Below are 19,647 nucleotides of genomic sequence, written 5' to 3'. Positions count from 1 at the left end.
TCCGCCCCAACCCTCGGAATCTTCTTCGTCCTCGGTATACACCAGTTTATTGGCCTCGGCTTTGAGCCCCTTAGAACATTCGACCTCAGTCGACAAATCAAAACCTCAAGCATGAACTTCCTCGAGGGCCTCCCTTCGGGACTGCCACTTCACACATTCGACGATATCTTTCAGCCGGTCCTGGGCTGCCTCGGCATCGTCCTTATACTGGGCCACCATCTCGTCGACATCAGCTTTGATCATATCAATCGCCGACTTGGCCGCTTTAATCTCTTGTCAAAGGTCTCTCGATCAGAAACAGCTGAGCTTAGCTGAGACCGGAGCTCCTCAATTTTTTGGGACCGTGCCTCAGCTTTCTTCCTCGTCACTCGAAGCTAGGCCTCTGCCGAGATCAACTGTGCCCAGACATTCTCCTTTTCTGAGGCCAGACAGTCTATCATGCTTCTCCACTCTTCGGCCTCAACCTTAACTGCATCTATCTCGGATTGGAGTTGGTCGATCTGATCAATCTTCTATTAGACCTGCGGGTTCCGACCATTAGTCACCATGTCTAGCTCATTGTCACTAACTTCAAAGATTATTACCTGTTCCACCAGGTCGGCATGTTCTTTCTGATCCGCTTCCAACTCAGCTCGAAGGCTTTTAGCCTCTCCTTCACGCTGCTCGCTGAGAAGTTTGTACGTGTCTCTTTTCTCAGTAATCCCTCTGACTTCGGCTTCGAGTTAGTTCAGCTCAACCCGATACCGGAGGAAAGTTTTGTGGTGAAGCACCAAGGCCTAAAAATATGAAGAAAAATATTAGGATTATCAATGAATTAGTTCAAGTATAAGAGGAGAAATTGAAATCATCGAGAGTTATCTAAAGTTACCCGTTTCAGCGCCTGTTGTGATTTGTTGAACAGGTAGGGCGCATCTACCTCATTCGTTTTGGTTTAGTCTTCTTCGGTCTCCAGGCACCGGAGGTAACTGGCCACCCTTACGGGGGCGGAACGGTGATGACAATGGAACACTTCCGATTAGGATCCACACTCGGGGCGGGGAACCGATTGATCAGTGTCGGTTAGGCCCACCTTCCCCCGAGGATGTACTCTTCCTTGGTACTTCTATGTCACCCAATCCGGTGACGTCTTCCGTGGCGGTGGAATCCACGCCATCAAAAAAGCAGCGGAGGGGGTTGTCCGCTCCGTGGGCCCCCTCGTTGGGGAGCTATTTTACCATCTGTGCCTCGTTATACATGGACTCAATAAACGAGGGTGACTCGGTGATGTCTATCACACTGAAGTGCCTCCCGCATCCTGGGAAGCCTCGGCCCTGGTCTCCTCATCAACCTCCCTTGCTTAAGGCAGATCGGCCTCACGGATCTTTGGTTCAGAGGCCTCCTGCTTTTCGAGTTATGAAGGCTCGCGGGCCACTAGAACAAAGGGTTCTTCTTCTTCTTCTTCTTCAGATTTGTCCCTCAGCCGATAAAGCAAATCTGAAGCTGGTGCTCGGGTGCTAGTGTTTTCTTTTGACTTGCGCACTAGCCTTCTCTTTGTTTTCTTTTTCTCCGAGCTTGGGGAACTCGGATCCCTCTTCCTCTTCTTCTTCTATTTGGCATGTGTCAGAGTAGGGGACTCGGTAGGAAAGTCCTCGCCACCGACTGGGGGTATCAGCTTGACGTCATTGGATAAAGCTGCAAAAGGATGTAAAAGGAGTAAGGGCTTAATGTTAAAAGGAGAATCCTAATACTACCTACTCGGGAAAGAAGCCTCATCATGGGAACGGGCCTCCCAATGGCCCTTCGAGAGCTTGCGCCACGAGCGCTCGGAGTAGGGCATATGTGACACGATACCCTCGACCCACTCCTTGAGTCGAGGGACAGTATTTGGGACCTGAGCGACGGTTGCACCACCACAAAGCATAGATAAGAAAAAAAGAAGTAAGTATAAAATAGACACTCGAAAGTAAGTTATACTTACGTGATGTATTCCACTTCTCGAGGAATAGCCTGCACTCAACTGGATTAAGTCTGAAGTCCTCACTCGGACAAAATGGCCTTGCCAGCTTCAATCCCGGTCCTTATCAATACTTGAGAACGGGGCTTTACTGGCCCAACGCACAAGCATTATCAGTCCCCCGGAAGATTCGGGGACTATATAAGCGAAGAAAATGGTCGATTGTGAACGAGCACCCATCGATTTTGTTCACAAAGAATCGGAGGAGGATCACGATCTGGATGGATGAATTTAGCCTAGGCACACGTTGTACCTTCTGCAAAAATCTAAAATGACCGGGTACACGGGCCTAGTGTAAAGGGATAAGTGTAAACACTTAAGTATCCCTCGACATAGGTGGCAATGGCTTCATCGGAGTCGGGGATCCCTATGTCTTTATCGGCCCAGTTGCAATCTTTTCGGACCGTAGGGAGGACCTCTTTGGTAATCTAGCAGATGTATCTCCAGACCTCCTCGCACTGGCCCTGTATGGAGGAAGGCTTTTCGACCGTGAAATCGACATTGACCGAGCATCTCCCGGGGATGAACATTTTCAAAAGGGGTTCAGGTACTGGTTCATCGACGGCCGCGTGCGAAACGGTCTCCTCGGCCTCAGTAGCCGGCCGTAAAGTAGAAGGAGCTTCTTTCTGGGGAACAGTTTTGGAAGTCTTTGCCATTTCTTTAGAAAATAGAGGAAAATCTAAGAAAAGGCGAAGAAAGAAAGGAAGTTGAAGGATTAGACTTATTGGCTTGGGATGAAGATGGGTAAAACTTCTTGCAAAGGGCCTCGAATAACCGGGGTAAAAGTGCTAAAGAGTATCGAAATCTTAAAGGTACGAGGGTAGAAGGTTTGGATGTAAAGTTAAAATGAACAAAGAAGGGGGTATTTATAGTAGTTCAACGGCGTTTGGCATCCATGGATGGCCGAACGGCGGCTGACATGCATTTAATGCCATTATGGCTTGACTGACGAGACATTTCGATTGTTTTGTCGTTTCTGTCACGGCGTATCGAAGTAAGAATCGGAAGCTCATGTCGTTTCTCGTCGTTTACTCTCCGAAAAACGAGGGGACTATCTGTATACGGATGAAATCGAGCTCATGGTGCATCCTAGCCTCCAACAAAATAAGTCAGGCTCGAGACATGGCAATAAGGACCAAAATCGAGCCAAAGTCCCACCGAGCCAGAACCCGGGGGCATGACGTCTGCCTTCAAAAATATCGAAGCCATGGTCCCGAAATCGGTCCTAGCCTCGAACGACTTCGAAGAACATTGTGAGACAATCCAGCATAGCCAACAGAAGGCCGAAATATCCGTGACCAGCCGAATATTACGGCGGGGATCTCGGCATGTATCGATAAGGAACTGGCAATCAGTGAATCAAAAAAAATTTACCTTTTATAGAGTTGTACCTAAAATAGGACTCCCCTACTATATAAATGAGGTCTGATAATTCATGAAACACATTGTAACACGCACTCAAAAGCAATTATATTATTATTTTCTTTGTCTCCGGCTCTAGTTCTTTTTCATCTATACCGCTCTTGCTGAGCTCGGTTCGAGAGTGGCTATTTTATCAAGGCTGAAACTATCCAACTCGTGTGGTTTGAATTTATTTTGTCTTTATTTATTCAATAGCAACTCAATATATTGCTTTGTATCGAATTAATCTGTGTATCCTTAAAACCACTTATAACTTTAATTGTTATCCAATTTTGAGGCTAAACACAATGATAATATGAAATTAAAATAAAGCTCACGTAAAATGATATCTTTTGATTGTATTATCAAGCAGAGATATCCCGATTGTAGTGGATCCATATTGTATTGACCAGAAAATAGAATTACAAATCTAAACCAAACTCTCAAAGTAGCAACAACCAAATGAAAACTTAAAAGAGGAAAATGAAAAAGAAGAATGGAGGGAGGTTCCAGAGTGCTCCAACAAGAGCTAAGCCAAAATAAAGAAAAGACTTCTATTCGCATACCCCTACACTTCCATGAGCTGATAGTTAAAGTAACTATAATTCTTCTTGTCCGGTAATTCCTTGACACAGGTACCTCAACTTGGATCCCAATTGTAGTCCAATAACCTCTTATTGGGATGTTTCACATTCTGACCCGTGCGTAACTCATTCCCATGCCCAAGTACTTCGTTGTGGTTTATCCCGTTTGTAACTATTCTCCCGCCCTCGAAAAGAACCTTGTCCTCAATGTTCAAGTCAAGAATCTTGCAACCAACAAATGTTGATGTCTGGCTCTTCAATATGGTTGCAAATGATATCCCAAAGTACGTTAGTATCATGATAATTTCTTGTTTCGTCCCTTGATTATGGATTATGAATCCTGGTGTTCTATTGGGAAAATTGAAAACATTACTAGAAGGAAGCCTCCAGACATCATTTGCAACTCGTTTTCCACAATACAAGGATGATCTTACAATAACTAAATATATTTCCCTGGTTTCTTCAAGAATCAAAGCAAGTATATGTCCAGCATTTGAAAAACCAATGAGTGTTGTCTGAAGCAACATGACTCCAACATATGCTTCAAATCCTTGCAAGATAAAGAGAAAAGGGAGTAGCAGCAGTAATGGGCAATCTATTCCAGCAGTCAAAGCACCCAATTCAAGAAGAAATCTAAGCTTAACAAGGTACACAACAACAAGGAAATTGAAAGCCATGGATGGAAACTGATTTGAGGAACAAACAAAACTCTGGTCAAGAAAATGAAGTACACCACTCAACACATGAAAAAGTTTAGCACTTAGCTCTGGTTTGTCAGTATGGTCCAATAGAGAGAGGTCTAGGCTAATAATGTAGGAAGCACCTAAAATGATCCATAGAGGTGACTGTAAGGTAGTGTTGTCAATAACACTCATGTGAATTGATAAATAAAATATCTTAAGGTTCTGGCAATATAGGAAAGAGGGCATATATGGAATTGTAATTTTTCTTATTTGCACACAGCTCTCAAAGAAATCAAGTACCTCAAGCTCAACGCTAGTTTCAGGCAAACAAGACATATCGGTTCGGAACATTTTAGAGTCGTCAAAGCGAATATCACGATACCTGCATGAAATACAAGAAACGAATTCATTGATTATCTGATTGAAAGTTGTGCACCAGTTGCAGTATATCTGGTTTCTTGAGCCTAGCAGATTGATCCCAAAGGCAAAACGAGCATGTAAATATTTTTCCAAGTGCTCTTGCAGTTCCAGAAACCATTCCTTCATCAAGCCAAAGAAAACATGTACATGTAGAATATAGTTTTTGAATGAGCAATTCGAGAGATCACCAATCAGCGTCAAGAATTTGTTAGAACTTCTAGGAGTATCTACATGATGACTTGAATTTTGCATCAGGAAAATAAGCTCCTCTGAAACATGGTTATCTGCTTTCCCCCTCAAAACCATTTTGGTAGCAGAGTTCACTGATTCAAATATGCAAGAACTAAACAAAATTACCTTTCTAGAGTACAAAACTTTGTCATTTAGGACATCACCAAGATTAAAATAGGTATAAGATAGAGCATGGTGGAAATAAACTTTCACAGCGCCTAGAGGTATATCAATCCAACTAGCATCTATGTATTCTACCTCAAACACTTGCTCATTATCTCGGCAACTCTTAACAAGCTTGTCGTGAAAAGCATGGACATGTTGCACTGTAACAACTTGTCGTGAGTAAGCTAACCAATAGAGTATTGCAACATCATGGAGTTGTACATTTGTCCCATGAAGATGAGTGAAATCAATGAGCTCAACGAGCCCAGATTGTTCCCCGACTAATATAGATTGATCTACTGCACCAATAAGCCTTTGACCTGCACAAAGAAGTCGTGCCAAATCTTTCTGCCCAGTACCAAACCAAGTGCAACTCGGGAAACCAAAGGCTGGTTGAAGCCACGGCAAGTGTCGATTTAGCACCCATGTTTCTCCAATCATTACTCTGACAGATAATTGATCCAAAAGTTGGCGCGCATACTCCATGTCATCTGATGCATCCAACGCGGCAAAAGAAATATTGCAGCAGAAGTTTGTGTCTTGTGTGTGTTGATTCATATTTGGAAAAAGGGGTAGAACAACCTTTGCACAGAGGTTTTGAAATGAAAAACTCTGCCCATGTTCTACGAAAGAGTATTGAGAATTGGCAGATACATGTGGCATAGGAAAAATGATATTTGCAGGAGATAGCACACTAGTGAATGCCAAGGAGCAAGTATACAGGTCATTGTCGAGTAGCAAAGCAAGGTATACAACTTTGTCAAGTAGGCGGCGCGGACGAGCACTTGAAGATATCGCAGAGAATGAATATGAATCTGTAGAAGAGTTGATGAAGTACTTATCCACTGCGTGGCTAGTGGAAGCAATCGAACAAACTAAAGCAAAGACGGAAACCATACTCCGCCAAAATTCTGAGCCAGCTACGCTTGATTCGACAACGAAGTACACTGAGTGTGTACTCCTTCTATATCCATCACCAACAAAAACGATCAACTGCCCGGTGTCAAACCAATAGTGAACGTGAGAGCCAAAGTTCTATTGGAGCCACCAAGACTTTCCATAGCCAACAAGTAGCATACCATACTTCCCCAAAGTTCCAAGATTTTCTCTCCTATTGGGATCATTTTGAGTGCGAAGCTTTAAGGAGTCTGTAGTGAAATGTTCATTTCCAAAGAAATTTGCAGTCACAATAGGAATTAAACAGTCCAGAGAACCCTGAGAAATAAAAATGAGTCCTTATGGAGGAATGGGTTAAGCGTGTCATCGTTATTTCTTTGGACATTTTCGTCGAACACCTTGTCCGCAGTGCTTGAATTTGCATAATCCACGGCAGATTCAATCACAATAATAATGACATGTGCAGCTGTCTGCTCTTCACAGCTGTTGATAACACTCTCCATTGTGTCTTCCAGAGTAGTCTCCTCTGTTTTTGCATCATCCAAAGCACTTACTTGCCCAGTATCAACCCACTTGCAGTCGGGCAAGCCAAAATCATATGGAAGTGAACTAATAGCTCTATTAGGACCACGAAAAGCTGCAAAAATGTCCCTCTTCGGCAATATATCGAACACCTTGTAGCCAAACTCCATGTCAAGCTCCTGTCCGTAGCCTTTGAGTGGAAGACTCGGTCCCTTTACTAAGAATGATAAAGGTGAAGATGCAAGCCGCGTTATGGCAATAGAAGCACATGGCACGTCGTCGAAAATCACTGTTTTGGGTATTGTATCGCCAACAGAAAGGACAGGAAGTTGTAAATCCATATGTGATTTCAGGATATTGGCCACCTTGGTGTTTGTATCGGCCAAAACCGAGTCTAGTGTAGAGGTGATAGCTGCAGCATCTGAAATTTCTGGAGCATCAACGAATTTCGTGGAGTCTAATTGCATTTCGTACAGCACTGACTGCATACGGTAAATAGAAGAGAGCATACGAGAGTTATCATCTTGCATCTCCATCACTAAATTACGTATGGTGTCGACGGAAGTATAGATCATGGCATAAGAGTCCAGAGACGTGGAGTACGAGCAACGAGAGCACCGTTGTAGTGGATCCGACCAAAAAATAGAATTACAAATCTAAACCAAACTCTCCCAACAACAAAATGAAAACTTCAAAGAGGAAAATGAAAAAGAAGAGAGTGCTCCAACAAGAGCTAAACCAAAATAAAGAAAAGACTTCTATTCGCATAGCCAGGGACAGAGCTAGTACATTGAGTATGGGTTAGACGGAATTCAATCGCTTTCGTCCAATCAATGTATTTGTCTTTAAAAATTTATTGAATATGTACAAATTAATAATTTAGAACCCAATAACTTAAAATAATTAAAATCATGAACTCATAAATTTTAAATCCTGGCTCCGCCTCTGCGCATACCCTTACACTTCCCTTATCCGGTAATTCCTTGACACATGTACCTTAACCTGGATTTCAATTGTAGTGCAATAACCTCTTATTAGAATGGTTCACATTCTGACCCGTGGGTAACTCATTCCCTGGCCCAAGTATTTATTTAGTTGTGGTTTACCCCATTTGTAACAATAAGCACCGGACGCGGACAAGAGAATGCGGTTTTGGCGTCCAATAGCGGTGGTGGTGCCATTCCAAACTCCTCTGAAGCGACGATGCAAGGAAGATAGGCGAGACTTCCGATTTTATTATCATAAACAAAGTACATTTGATATTTTAAAAAATGGGTCAGATTAGTCAAATAGTATTTTTTAATTAAAAATATGTAAATAAAAGAATTGTTATAAACGATCAAAATAAGAGAGGTAAGTTAATATAGTAAACCTCATTGTGATGAAGCTAAACGTGAGGGATCGTCTATGAAATAAGCCTTAAGTTTTAATGGAAAAGATTAGTATCCAAAATATTCTTGTGGCAATTCAAGAATTCAAAAAGAGGAATCCTCAACTCCCCAAGTGTCAAACATTAAATAACCAAAAAGAAGATTGAGTATGAAATTTTGTTATCAAATTCGGATTTGAATCTTATGATTGGATTATTTAATTTGATATGGAGTTAACAGGGGATATTTTTAAATAAATCGAGTAGATCAAGGAAGTTTTGAACCTTTCCGTTTTGTTTTAAATAGTTAGTTAGTTTTAGTGCATTTTTAAACCATAAGAAAACAGCAGGGGCTTTGCTGGTCTAATAGGTTAACAAACGATATTTTCAAAACCAAATCTAATAGATTAGGAGCAGTTTTAGCCCTTCCCGTTTGAAATATGACAGGTCAAAAAAGGTTGCCCTACACATCTTAATGAACAATTGATAGTGCCCTACATCTTAATAAACAATTTGTGCTAGGAATCACAATATTTTTCGAGGTCTAAACAAAGAGAATACTTATAATACATGGATAAGTTTTAGAATGTTTTTCACAAGCACATCAAAACTTTTATACATTCTACCTTCATCTAATTAATACACTGGTTCTCACTGACTAGTACGTAAGTAAGTAATAGTACCTAATTAAAACTGATCGATCGTGTACTCACTTCAAGAAGTGAATTTTTGGCATTTAATTAATTAGTTCTGAAATCTCTTCTTCCTCTCAGCCACCATAGAGAGAAGTCTTGAAACACCTTGAGTCCATATCTCATATTCTCTTTGATTTTTGCATTCGAACTCAACCACACCTCGTACTTCTGTCTTTAGTCCAAAATATCGGCGTTTCTCACCATCCTCAAGTAAATGCCTTCCTGGCCATGCTGGTACATCCTTGTAAACTTCTAGTACTACATCTGCATGCACCCACATAGAAAATTTCAAGTCATTAATTGGGTTTCCCAATTACTATATATAGTATATATGGAAGTTGTTTTGCTAACATATCAAAATTATTAGGACGTACTTTTCTTTTTCTTGGTGATAGTTTTTCCCACATGTTTGCTTTTCATCTTCAGCATCACCTGTGAAATAGGGAAACATAAAGACTTAATTACTTTTTTATACATATTAACACTAACAATATATATGTTTTACGTTATATGGTCACTTAAAAAGATAATAAGGCAAATTTCCTATGCTTACCTCTCCACTTCGATGAACATAGACAGAGACTATTTTCCAGTGAAGATCACCTGAAACCAACAAATAGACAGCTGCATCAGAAAAATATGGACAGAAAATTTTGTGCATTGGATATCAGGGGACTTGTGCAATTTACCATTACGCGTTCGCTTGAGAAGTTCGCGGCCCCGAGCCAACAGTTCCTGATTACAAACACCCAAAAAGTTCTCTTCAATGTCAAGTCCCTCGCAGTAATTATTGCTATTAGTTTGAGTTTGATCGTTGTTTCGAACTGTGCCTACACCAATTCCCTTTTCTATTGGAATTACTGCAGCTATGTTCCATACTTCCTTCAGTGCCCTAGCCTTTAATGTCGCAGCTCCTCGTAAAGCTGAAAATAAAAATAGGACTATATGAGATTGGACTTTAACTTATATACGATGATAATGTAAATAACTATTACACCTATAGTGTATTCTAAATGGTGTAGCTTATAAATCTGTTTTGCTTTTTAGGTTACTAGTCATAGGCAGTGGCGTCATAAGGGTTCGTCGAAAAATTACACTTGTATAAAAGTAAAATATTACATTTTAGAGGTATATAACACATATTGAACACCCCTTATCGGAAATTTTTTTTACTTTTTTTAAATTTGAATATCCTTGAAAAAATTCTTAGTTTCGCCACCGGTCATAGGAGTACTTTTTATAAACGATTACGTGTATTTACTTTTTGGATGATGTAAAAATTCTTTGTAGTGTTAGTGTATAGAAGCTAAACTTGATCATAGAAGCTCAGGTTTTAGTGTTGCGGTGGGCTAAAAGTCAAGAGGATAAATGATTTATCAACTTTTGTGACATGTATAACTACCACTATTATATAACCGACGATGTGTTACAGCATTAAAATCCAGTCTTTAAAAGATTTAATAGTCAAACTACCTTAGTAATTATCAAGTCGAAGTTTAAAATTGTAAATTAGCTAATGAAACAATGGTGACTCTGCTTTCATATGAAATGTTTAAGTCACCTGTGGCAGCAGCGGCAGTAAGAGTTGATATATCCCCATGAGAACGAACATTTACAGCAGAACTAATTGCTGACATAAGATGATCACGGTCAGCTCCCATAGCTTCAGCAGCCTCCACGCACTGTGCAGCTACCAGCATTGCTGCCGAAGCAACAGCTGCATCCGTCTTTGCCATTTGTTCGTCTTTGCCCGTGGACGATGCTGCTGCAGTGGCTGCAGCAATTGCAGCCACAGAAGCAGCTACTCCTGCTACTGAAACAATAGCATGAAGTTGTGCGTTCTGGGCTCTGCTCTCTTCTTTCTTTTTTTCTCTCCGTTCCTTTAACCATCTCCCTACTGTCTTGCCACCAGGCGTGTTTGGTGCAAGCCCTGTAGTTCCACTGTATCCGTTTGTTCTCACGTTTGTGAATAATGGTTGCAGAGTGTTGTTCGCTTTCAGGTACTGCACCCATATGAGAAAATGAAGGTCAATGGCCGATGTAGCATATAATAATTAACATGTTCAACTTTTGAAATATAAATATATATGTAAAAATCACTAAAATTTAAAAAAAATAGTAAATTTTAAACCCATGATTTTAAATGTGTAATTTGTTCAGTAGCAAGAATCTAAAGGTTCCTGAATTTGCCTCTAGCAAAATGACAATGCTAAATAACATCAAAAAGGTAAATCTTGAAGGAGAGTGGTAAATTTTAGCTTTACATTAGAATGGAAAAATCTTGATGGGAAACTAAACAAGTAAGCCAAAACTCTGAAACTTGGAAGCAATGACAATATATGATAAAGATTGTCAGAGAGCATCTATTTACCATTTACACACTCTACTAGTCTTTTCCAAAAGTTTCTGTCCTGATGATGATAATTAAAATAGGACAAACTGCAGCATAAGATCTCAGTCATCTTGAATCTTACTTGTTGCATATTCTTGTGCAAGCTAATTAAGACAAAAAATAATAATAATAATAATAATAATAATAAAATTGCCTAGTTTACCCAAGACATCTTCACGTGCTACATAAAAACAACGTATGAGGTACATTTTGTATATCAGGTTCTGTTGTTACGAGATTCCACTATTGAATAAACCAAAGTGTTCCGGTCTAAAATCCAACGGCTTTTACCAAGACATGGCTATTAATGTTGTTGTATTTCAAGAGGGGAGACGTACGTAATTCTTATCAAGTTTAAGTTTAAGAAAAGTTTACGCTATAAAGCTACATACGTATAATTATAAGTAATTGCTTGTATTAAAAATATAAAATTACAATGTCAGTGTATGTACTAATCCCTCCGTTTCAATTCATGTGAATTTGTTTGACTGAGTACGGGGTTTAAGAAAAAAATGAAGATTTTTGGAATTTGTGATCCTAAACAAGTCAAAAAGGGCCCCAGAGTATTTGTGTGGTTATAAAAACTTCTCATTAAGGATAGAATTGTAAGTTTAAGATAAATTGTTTTTCAAATTTAGAAATGGATCATTCTTTTTGAAACGGACCAAAAAAAAAATAAATTCACCTAAACTGGAACGGATGACAGTATATAGTATAAGTTAAATTCATTTCTATAATCTAGCCAGACCAACGAGGAAATGAGTTCCCCTAACATGGGTCGAGGGCCATTACGTGCCTTTTCTAAAAAAGTTTGGTTTCACTTTTGTTCATGTTTTACTTTCTTAATCTTGTATGAAACAAAGTTAACTTCTTTATAAGTTTGGTTTCACTTTTATTTTTGTTTTACTTTCTTAATCTTGTATGAAACAAAGTTAACTTCTTTATAAGTTTGGTTTCACTTTTATTTTTGTTTTACTTTCTTGGTCTCGTATAAAACCAAAGTTAACATCTTTTTCTTTTTTCTTTTTTCTTTTTTCTTTTTTCTTTTTTCCTTTTTTCCTTTTTTCTTTTTTCTTTTTTCTTTTTCGCCTTTTGTGGTCGAGTTATTCCACAAACGAAGTCAAAAGGTGGCTCTGATTAGACGGCTAAAGCATCCTTGTACGTAAAGCAAGAAAAGTTGAATATCGAAATTAACAAAAGTGCATTATGTTCTTAACTTTTTCTTGTTAAGAACACTAGAAAAAGCTTTGGAAATGGGTCCGATGGAACCCCTTAATTATTTCTATTAGCTCACAATCAAAGAAACAACAACCATCATCATTAACTAATAACTATACGGACCTACTAGCATTTAAGACAAAAAAGATATGCACTTGGGGGTTGTTTTAATTAACAAAATAAAGTGATCAAGATACTACTAATTAGGAAAAATAAAAGCTTAATAATGACAGAAATTAATTACCTTAACAACATCTTCAAACTCTTCAGAAGGAGAGACTGGAGGGCTATCAGTTTCTTCCGTTAGAGAACCATTGAGAGGTCCACTACTATGAGACAATCTTCCTGAAGTTAAAGGTGATATCTCCTGCCCATTATGCATCTAACAATTTCAACAAAAAAAAAGGGAAAAAAGGAAAAGATTAGGTTATAAAAAGATTAATATGCTGTATTTATCCTCTGTAAAGAAACAAAAAAGAAATACCCCTTCTCTTTTTCATTTTATTCTGATGAAACACATTTTTTCCAATAATAATAATTACGTCTCACTCTCTAACAAATTTGGTTGATTATATGAATCCACACCGCTCTCATTTCAGTCCAATAATAATACTAGACGTTCTTAGTGTTTTCAACTAGCATATAAATCTGTGACATAACTAAAGACTCCTAGAAAATAAACACATTCTTTTCTAAGTGGAGGAACAATGCGAGGAATATAAGAAAATTGTGAAGAGTACTTACAGATTGAGACATAATGCGTTCAAGAACAAGTTGAGAAGTAGCAGATGAAGCAAAAGAGAAGGTATTTCCAGCAAGTTTGGCAGAGTCTTCTTCCTCAGCAGAGATATTCTCAGGTATAGTAATAACACTGCTACTAGTACTGTTTGTGTTATTGGAGTGAGTAGTAGTAGTAGTAGTAGTAGTAATATTAGCACAGGAATTGGCAATGCTAGCTTTGGGAAGAAGAGAAGGAGAAGAAGAAGTTAAGGCCTTGCAAACTTGCAAAGCAGAGGCACTCCATGATCTTGACAAGAATTCCATGGGCGCTTTTGGACTTTCTGGCAAATTAACCAAGCTTTTCTCACACCATTTGCTATCCATGATATCCAAATAGTTAATTACTACTTGGGGGCAAGTTTGTGAAGTAGTGTGTGTGAATTGCTTTTGAAGAAGAATGGCGGGGTCTTATTATTTTTAGCTTTGGACCTCCTTTTATGCTAGCAACTTAACTTCTCGGTAGTTTCACTTTTTCTTTTACGTCATCAGTTTGAGATGACCTACAAAAACATGTATTCCTCTTTCAATTATTAGTTTGATTCGGTACGAAGTTTAAGAAAAAAAATTTAAAATTTGTGATCTTAAAAGCTTAATTAAGGGGTAAAAGTCTTGTGGGGTCATGACATTTGTGTGGTTATAAAAGCTTCTCATTAAGGATAAAATGGGTAAAATGAAAAGTTTAAAGTTGAATTATTTTCAAATTTAGAAATGTGTCATGTATTTTAGAACAGACTAAAAAGAAAAATACATCATCTAAATTATTAGTAGCCTGTTTGGCTAAGTTTTTTTTTAAAATAAAAGTGTTCTTCTTTTTTGTTAAAAATATTTTTTTGTAAAGTTAAGTCGTTTTGTCCAAGCTTTTAGAAAAAAAAAAATGTACTCTTGAGTAGTAGCAGAAATAATTTTTGAGAAGTAAAAAATAATAGATTCTTCCCAAAAGTATTTTTTTTTAAAAGTACTTTTTAAAAACTTGGTCAGATGATCAACACCCTCACCTATATCTCTAGGGTCGTGGGTTCAAGTCACCAAAGGGGGCAATAGCACCAACAAAGGAGATCAAAGGGGAGGGGAATTTAAAAAAATATATTATTGGCGAAACACTAATTAATACTTAAAAGAACTTTTCAAACTCATTAGCCAAACACAAACTACGGTATTATAACGTTTAGCCCGCGCCAAAAATTATTTACCTTCGGTAGCCGAAAATGTGTACAAAAATTTGTATAATTTTTATATATAACATATAATATATATATATATATATATACACACACAAACATATATACAAAAAAATAAATATTTTTCGACTATTATTATGATAGCAGCTATACAATGTCATTTTCCCTTTAACTTCTATGCACTAAATACAGAGGCGGATCCAGGATTCGAAAGTTGCGGGTGCCACCATGTTATGCATACAAAATACATGTTATGCATACAATATACATGTCAGTAGCTACAAAGACAGATTAGGAATAATGGGTTGGTTCGGTTAGTTTTTGGTTAATTTGAATAGGCCTTTCATTAACAAAGCAAATAAGTTCGATTTTAGTTCAAATTTTTAACGCTTAATTTATACACATTCTAAATAAAAATGCAAAAGAAAAATAACATTTCATGAAAGAGCACCTCCAATATAAATATTTGCTTAAAGAGTACCTTAACTACACTACATATTCTTTGTTTGACTAGATTAATTTACTTGTATTGTTCTTTGTTTATTTTTCCATCTTAATTGTTAACTTATATGACAATTATTTTCAAAGAAAACCTTCAACATTCAACCTATGATATTCAACTCAAAACGACTATCAATCAAGCCATTTAATTTTTTTTCAAAACCCAATAGAAGATATTGCTCAAATTATATTTCACTATATAAATTAATATCGTTTCATTAAAATAAAAAAATTATATGCTAATTAAAATCAATCCAAATTACCTATAGAAAATAATTGTTCATAAAGTAAGGTATAATGATAGAAACAAAATAAGAATTGAAAATTTAAAACTAAAGAAGAGAGACTTAGCAAGTAATAAAAGGTGGGAAAGAACCGAAAAAGAAGGAAAGAAGGTGAAGCCGTAGGGCTCAATTGAAAATAAAGGAAATCTTAATAAGTAGAAAAAAGGAAAACCTAAAGGAGCTGCTCCAACAGGGAATCGAACTTGCATTCATGAGGCCAAAGAAAACCTTCAAAGGTATGGCTGAACCAATGGCACCCACTTTCACTTTGTGACTTTTGGGTGCCACTCTATCCATTTATACATTTCTTCACAGACATACTATGTACATAGTAAGAATTTTAGCGAAGCGAGCGGGTGCCGTGGTCCCCCTACCTCAGAGGGTAGATCCGCCCCTGACTAAATATGCGATGTCGTCTGACACTTTCAGGTCATCTAAAATAAATATATATATATATATAAGTCAATGTTTATAATACGTAAAATTAAGACATATAATATCTTATAAGTAACAAATTAAATTATATTGATAGCGAAAAAACAGCGTTAATATTTGAAAGTTAGATTCTTTTTAGAGTGTTATCTAGTGGGTTGGAATTGTTGAGATTGAAACCAACTGGGGCCTTAGTCAAGTAGGTATCTTTGACTTATTGTCTGGGTCTGAAACTGTTGCCTTCTTTCATGTTGAAAAATTATTGCACCAAATATTTGGGCGATCCCAGGCACACTGTAGTGGGTAAAAGCTAAAGTGCTATCGTCCCAGAAAAAAGAAATAAAACAAAAGAAAGCCAAGAAAGCTACTTAGGCTTTAATTAGGGCCTACAGCAGTGATCCACCACTAATGCGGTTTACTCTCTCTACTGCATATTTTTTGGTGTTTTTTATTTGGCACGCCCTTTAAATAACTAATTACTTCTAAAATTTAAAACTATTTTTGAGTAAATTACCCTTAATCAAGTTTTTATAAGAAAACAAGCATATCAAGTATGAAAGAAATACGGCATAATATTATGTGCATATTAAATGCCTTTGAAGAAATAGTAAGACTACCCATTCAATGTACTCATAAGAAATTGTAATTAAGTAAGACCTCTTAGGAATGTGTAAAATAATACCTTCTTGATCAAGTAAAACACCACTTATTTTAAAGACAAAAACACCAAATATAATGGACCGGATGGTACGAGAGGGTTGGTTTTAATTTGGTAAAACACCTCAAAAGTAAGGTTCAAAGTTATACTAGAGTTAAGTGAAAAACTACTACTATATGTAAAAGAAAATTAGAGGCAATTTTAAAAATCAGGGGCTACAGAGTACTACTTGCATTATTTATTATTTCTTGGTAGTTAATGGGAATAGTATAGATATAATTCTTAAAATTTCTTTTAACTCTATATACATAAATCATAATTTAATAAGCTGAAGGATGGGTGGATTCTAAGGAACTGCTGTCAAAGCTTTGGATCCGCTGGAAAAATTTTGAAGAGAAAAAAAGGAAAGGCAGAAATCATCCTTTTTACACCCAAAGGACACTAGACTGTTGGCCCATTTTAATCCATCAGAAATATACTTATCTCCGCAGAAATTCAAAAATAGTTAGATTTACAAGTGATAATTGAAAAATAGCTACAATTTGAAAAGTAATCGAAATCTAGCCATTTTTCATGTAAAGATAAATCTGAACGAAAACACTGTTCAAAATCCGGAAAATATTCCAGCATAATATACTGTAGTTGCAGCATAATATAATGGAAGTTCATACACAGGTGTTCCAATCTCCAGTATATTATGTTGGACCGGTCCGTGTTGCAGTAAAATAGTGGCTATTTTTCATTAACTTTGCAATCGCTGACTATTTTTGAATTACCAGTTCGAAAACTGACTAGCCCGTGCTATTAACATTCGTCATTTTTCCGAAAAGAAATTCTTGAAGGTGAAATATATCTCAACTAAAACGTTTCCTTTAATTTCTTCTGATTGTACTCTGCAACGAGTACCCAATCATTAAGACGCTTATACTTTTTCTTAAACAGTTCCAAGAGATTCATTACGTTAAAACAAAGGCGAATCTAAGCTTATAATTAAGACAACAATTGCAAATTAAACAATGGGTGCAAATTCAATACAGACATATAGTTTTAATATGCAAATCAAGTCCAATTCATTGGGTGCAGTCGCAAATCTAGAGCAGGTTCAACTAAACCTTGTTGTTTTCACCCCGAACATGGAAATAAAAAAAGTCTACATATATATATATATATATATATATATATATATATATATATATATATATATATATATATATAAGCAAGAGACGCGGAGTTGGGATTCGAAACTTACAAGTTCGAGATTCTAGCCCTAGTATTCCGAAATTTATATATATAGAGAGAGAGAGAGTTCGGACCAAAGTTATTGAATTCAGCGAGCTTGTACCCTTAACTCTAGCTCTGCTCTTTTACATAAGACATCACTGTATACGATTAAAATCGGGCCTATCCGATTTTACTATTTTACCGAGACCGGGAGATTGCATTGAAGGATGGCCTCGTAACGGAACAGACTAAATCGCGAGGATGAGATACCGAGTTTAGAATCGAGGTACCTATCGAGATCGAGGCTAGTAGTGATCGAAGCCAAATGAGACAGACATCGAGCAAGATCGAAAATAGCACAATAACAGAAAGACGAGATATCCATGACTGGTCGAGGATCATGCATAAATCTCGGAACGGATAAAATCAGAAATAATTAATTAGCTAATCATAGGATTTCCTTTTGTAATTAAAAGTATACCATAAGTGGAATTCCTCTACTATTTAAGGGGGGAGGGGTTCTAATCATCTGGTGGACACACTGTTCACAGATATCGAAGCAATATAATTCTCTTTCTCGTTTATACTATTGTTCATCAGCTTGTTATATTTTAATTGTTCTTACATCAACCAGTTCGAGGGTATCCAAACTCGAGGGCTGAGTTCCATTCTAACACTGGTTTGCTTTATTTTATAGTTCATTTCTGTTATTAATCTCCATATTTATCAATTGGTATTAAGTGAAATCACGTGTCTTTAGAACCACATTATAAGTTTAATTGTTATTCAATTTTAAGGGTAAACAGTTTGGTGCTCACCGTGGAGCCAAGGATAATAGTGATTGCTTAATACTAATTCCGATAACACACACTGTTTTACACTTGTTCTCATAAGAATCTTTATTTTCAGGATAAACATATCAAACTCACAAGCAGTGCCTACACATGGTGATAACGACCTCGGATTTCACGGGGAAAATGACAATATAGCCGCCTCAGGGATCGAGGTGCCCCAGGCTAACCTCAAGGGAGCACCAATTGCCAATCCCGTCGATGTCAGTTCACATGTCGCCCTAAATGCAAATTTGGGAGTTGATCCCAAAGGTAGCGCATGTAGGAAAGTTCGATCAGGTGGTCAAGGTACGCAGGGCAGAGAAGATGGTGGAGTTAGCCTCCAATTGATATTCGAAATATTACAGGTTCAACAAGCCGCTATAGCACAACTACAAAATCAGCATAGAACACCAAGTAGGATCGAACGAGAAGTCATCCACAAGACTGAGCCTGTGCCAGAAAGGTCGAACGCCAACGAATCGGGGACTGACCCCGCCGTTATGAAAATGCTCGAGGAGCTCACTAAACGGATTGAATCGGGAGAACAGAAAATCGAGGCAAATAACAAGAAAGTAATGACATACAACTCCTGGGTTGACCAAATACCGGGGGCACCGCCAATTCTAAAGGGTATAGATTCAAAGAAATTCGTACAGAAGCCTTTCCCTCCAAGTGCGGCTCTGAAACCCATTCCGAAGAAATTACGAATGCCAGAAATTCCTAAGTACAATGGGACCACCGACCCCAATGAGCATGTCACTTCTTATACATGCGCAATAAAAGGGAATGACTTGGAAGACGATGAGATTGAATCTGTTCTACTGAAGAAATTTGGCGAAACTTTATTGAAAGGAGCAATGATATGGTACCACAATTTGCCGCCTAATTCCATTGATTCCTTTTCCATGCTTGCAGACTCCTTTGTAAAGACATATGCCACAACAATAAAGGTTGTGACTAAGAAGTCGGACCTCTTCAAGGTGAAACAAAAAGACAACGAAATGTTGAGGGAATTCATATCTCGGTTCCAAATGGAACGTATGGAACTACCACCGGTTACAGACGATTGGGTTGTTCAAGCCTTTACTCAAGGTTTGAACGAACGAAGTTTGATGGCATCACGATAACTAAAGCAGAATTTAATTGAATATCCAGCGGTAACCTGGGTCGATGTACATAATCGGTACTAG

General features: G+C 37.7%; 2 protein-coding genes across 2 annotated transcripts; both read right to left on the bottom strand.

Annotated features, from left to right (window-relative positions):
• Nucleotides 1–3,716: 3,716 nt before the first annotated feature.
• On the bottom strand, nt 3,717–6,504 carry LOC104116854 (uncharacterized). Its single transcript, XM_009627800.4, has 2 exons — nt 6,377–6,504; nt 3,717–6,292 (listed from the first exon to the last, which is right to left on the bottom strand). The coding sequence occupies exon 2, from the start codon at nt 6,138–6,140 to the stop codon at nt 4,035–4,037; it is 2,106 nt and encodes a 701-aa protein (XP_009626095.1). The 5' UTR covers nt 6,141–6,292; nt 6,377–6,504; the 3' UTR covers nt 3,717–4,034.
• Nucleotides 6,505–8,787: 2,283 nt separating this feature from the next.
• LOC104116855 (VAN3-binding protein-like) lies at nt 8,788–13,768 on the bottom strand. Its single transcript, XM_009627801.4, has 7 exons — nt 13,315–13,768; nt 12,815–12,952; nt 10,522–10,963; nt 9,650–9,883; nt 9,514–9,563; nt 9,335–9,392; nt 8,788–9,224 (listed from the first exon to the last, which is right to left on the bottom strand). Exons 1-7 carry the CDS (start codon nt 13,672–13,674, stop codon nt 9,010–9,012), a joined length of 1,497 nt encoding a protein of 498 aa, XP_009626096.1. The 5' UTR covers nt 13,675–13,768; the 3' UTR covers nt 8,788–9,009.
• Between the last annotated feature and the right edge of the window lie 5,879 nt (nt 13,769–19,647).

Source organism: Nicotiana tomentosiformis, chromosome 1 (genome assembly GCF_000390325.3).
Source record: "Nicotiana tomentosiformis chromosome 1, ASM39032v3, whole genome shotgun sequence".
Lineage (NCBI taxonomy): Eukaryota > Viridiplantae > Streptophyta > Magnoliopsida > Solanales > Solanaceae > Nicotiana > Nicotiana tomentosiformis.
Note: the sequence above shows the minus strand (reverse complement) of the source record. Positions and strands in the feature narration are given on the sequence as shown.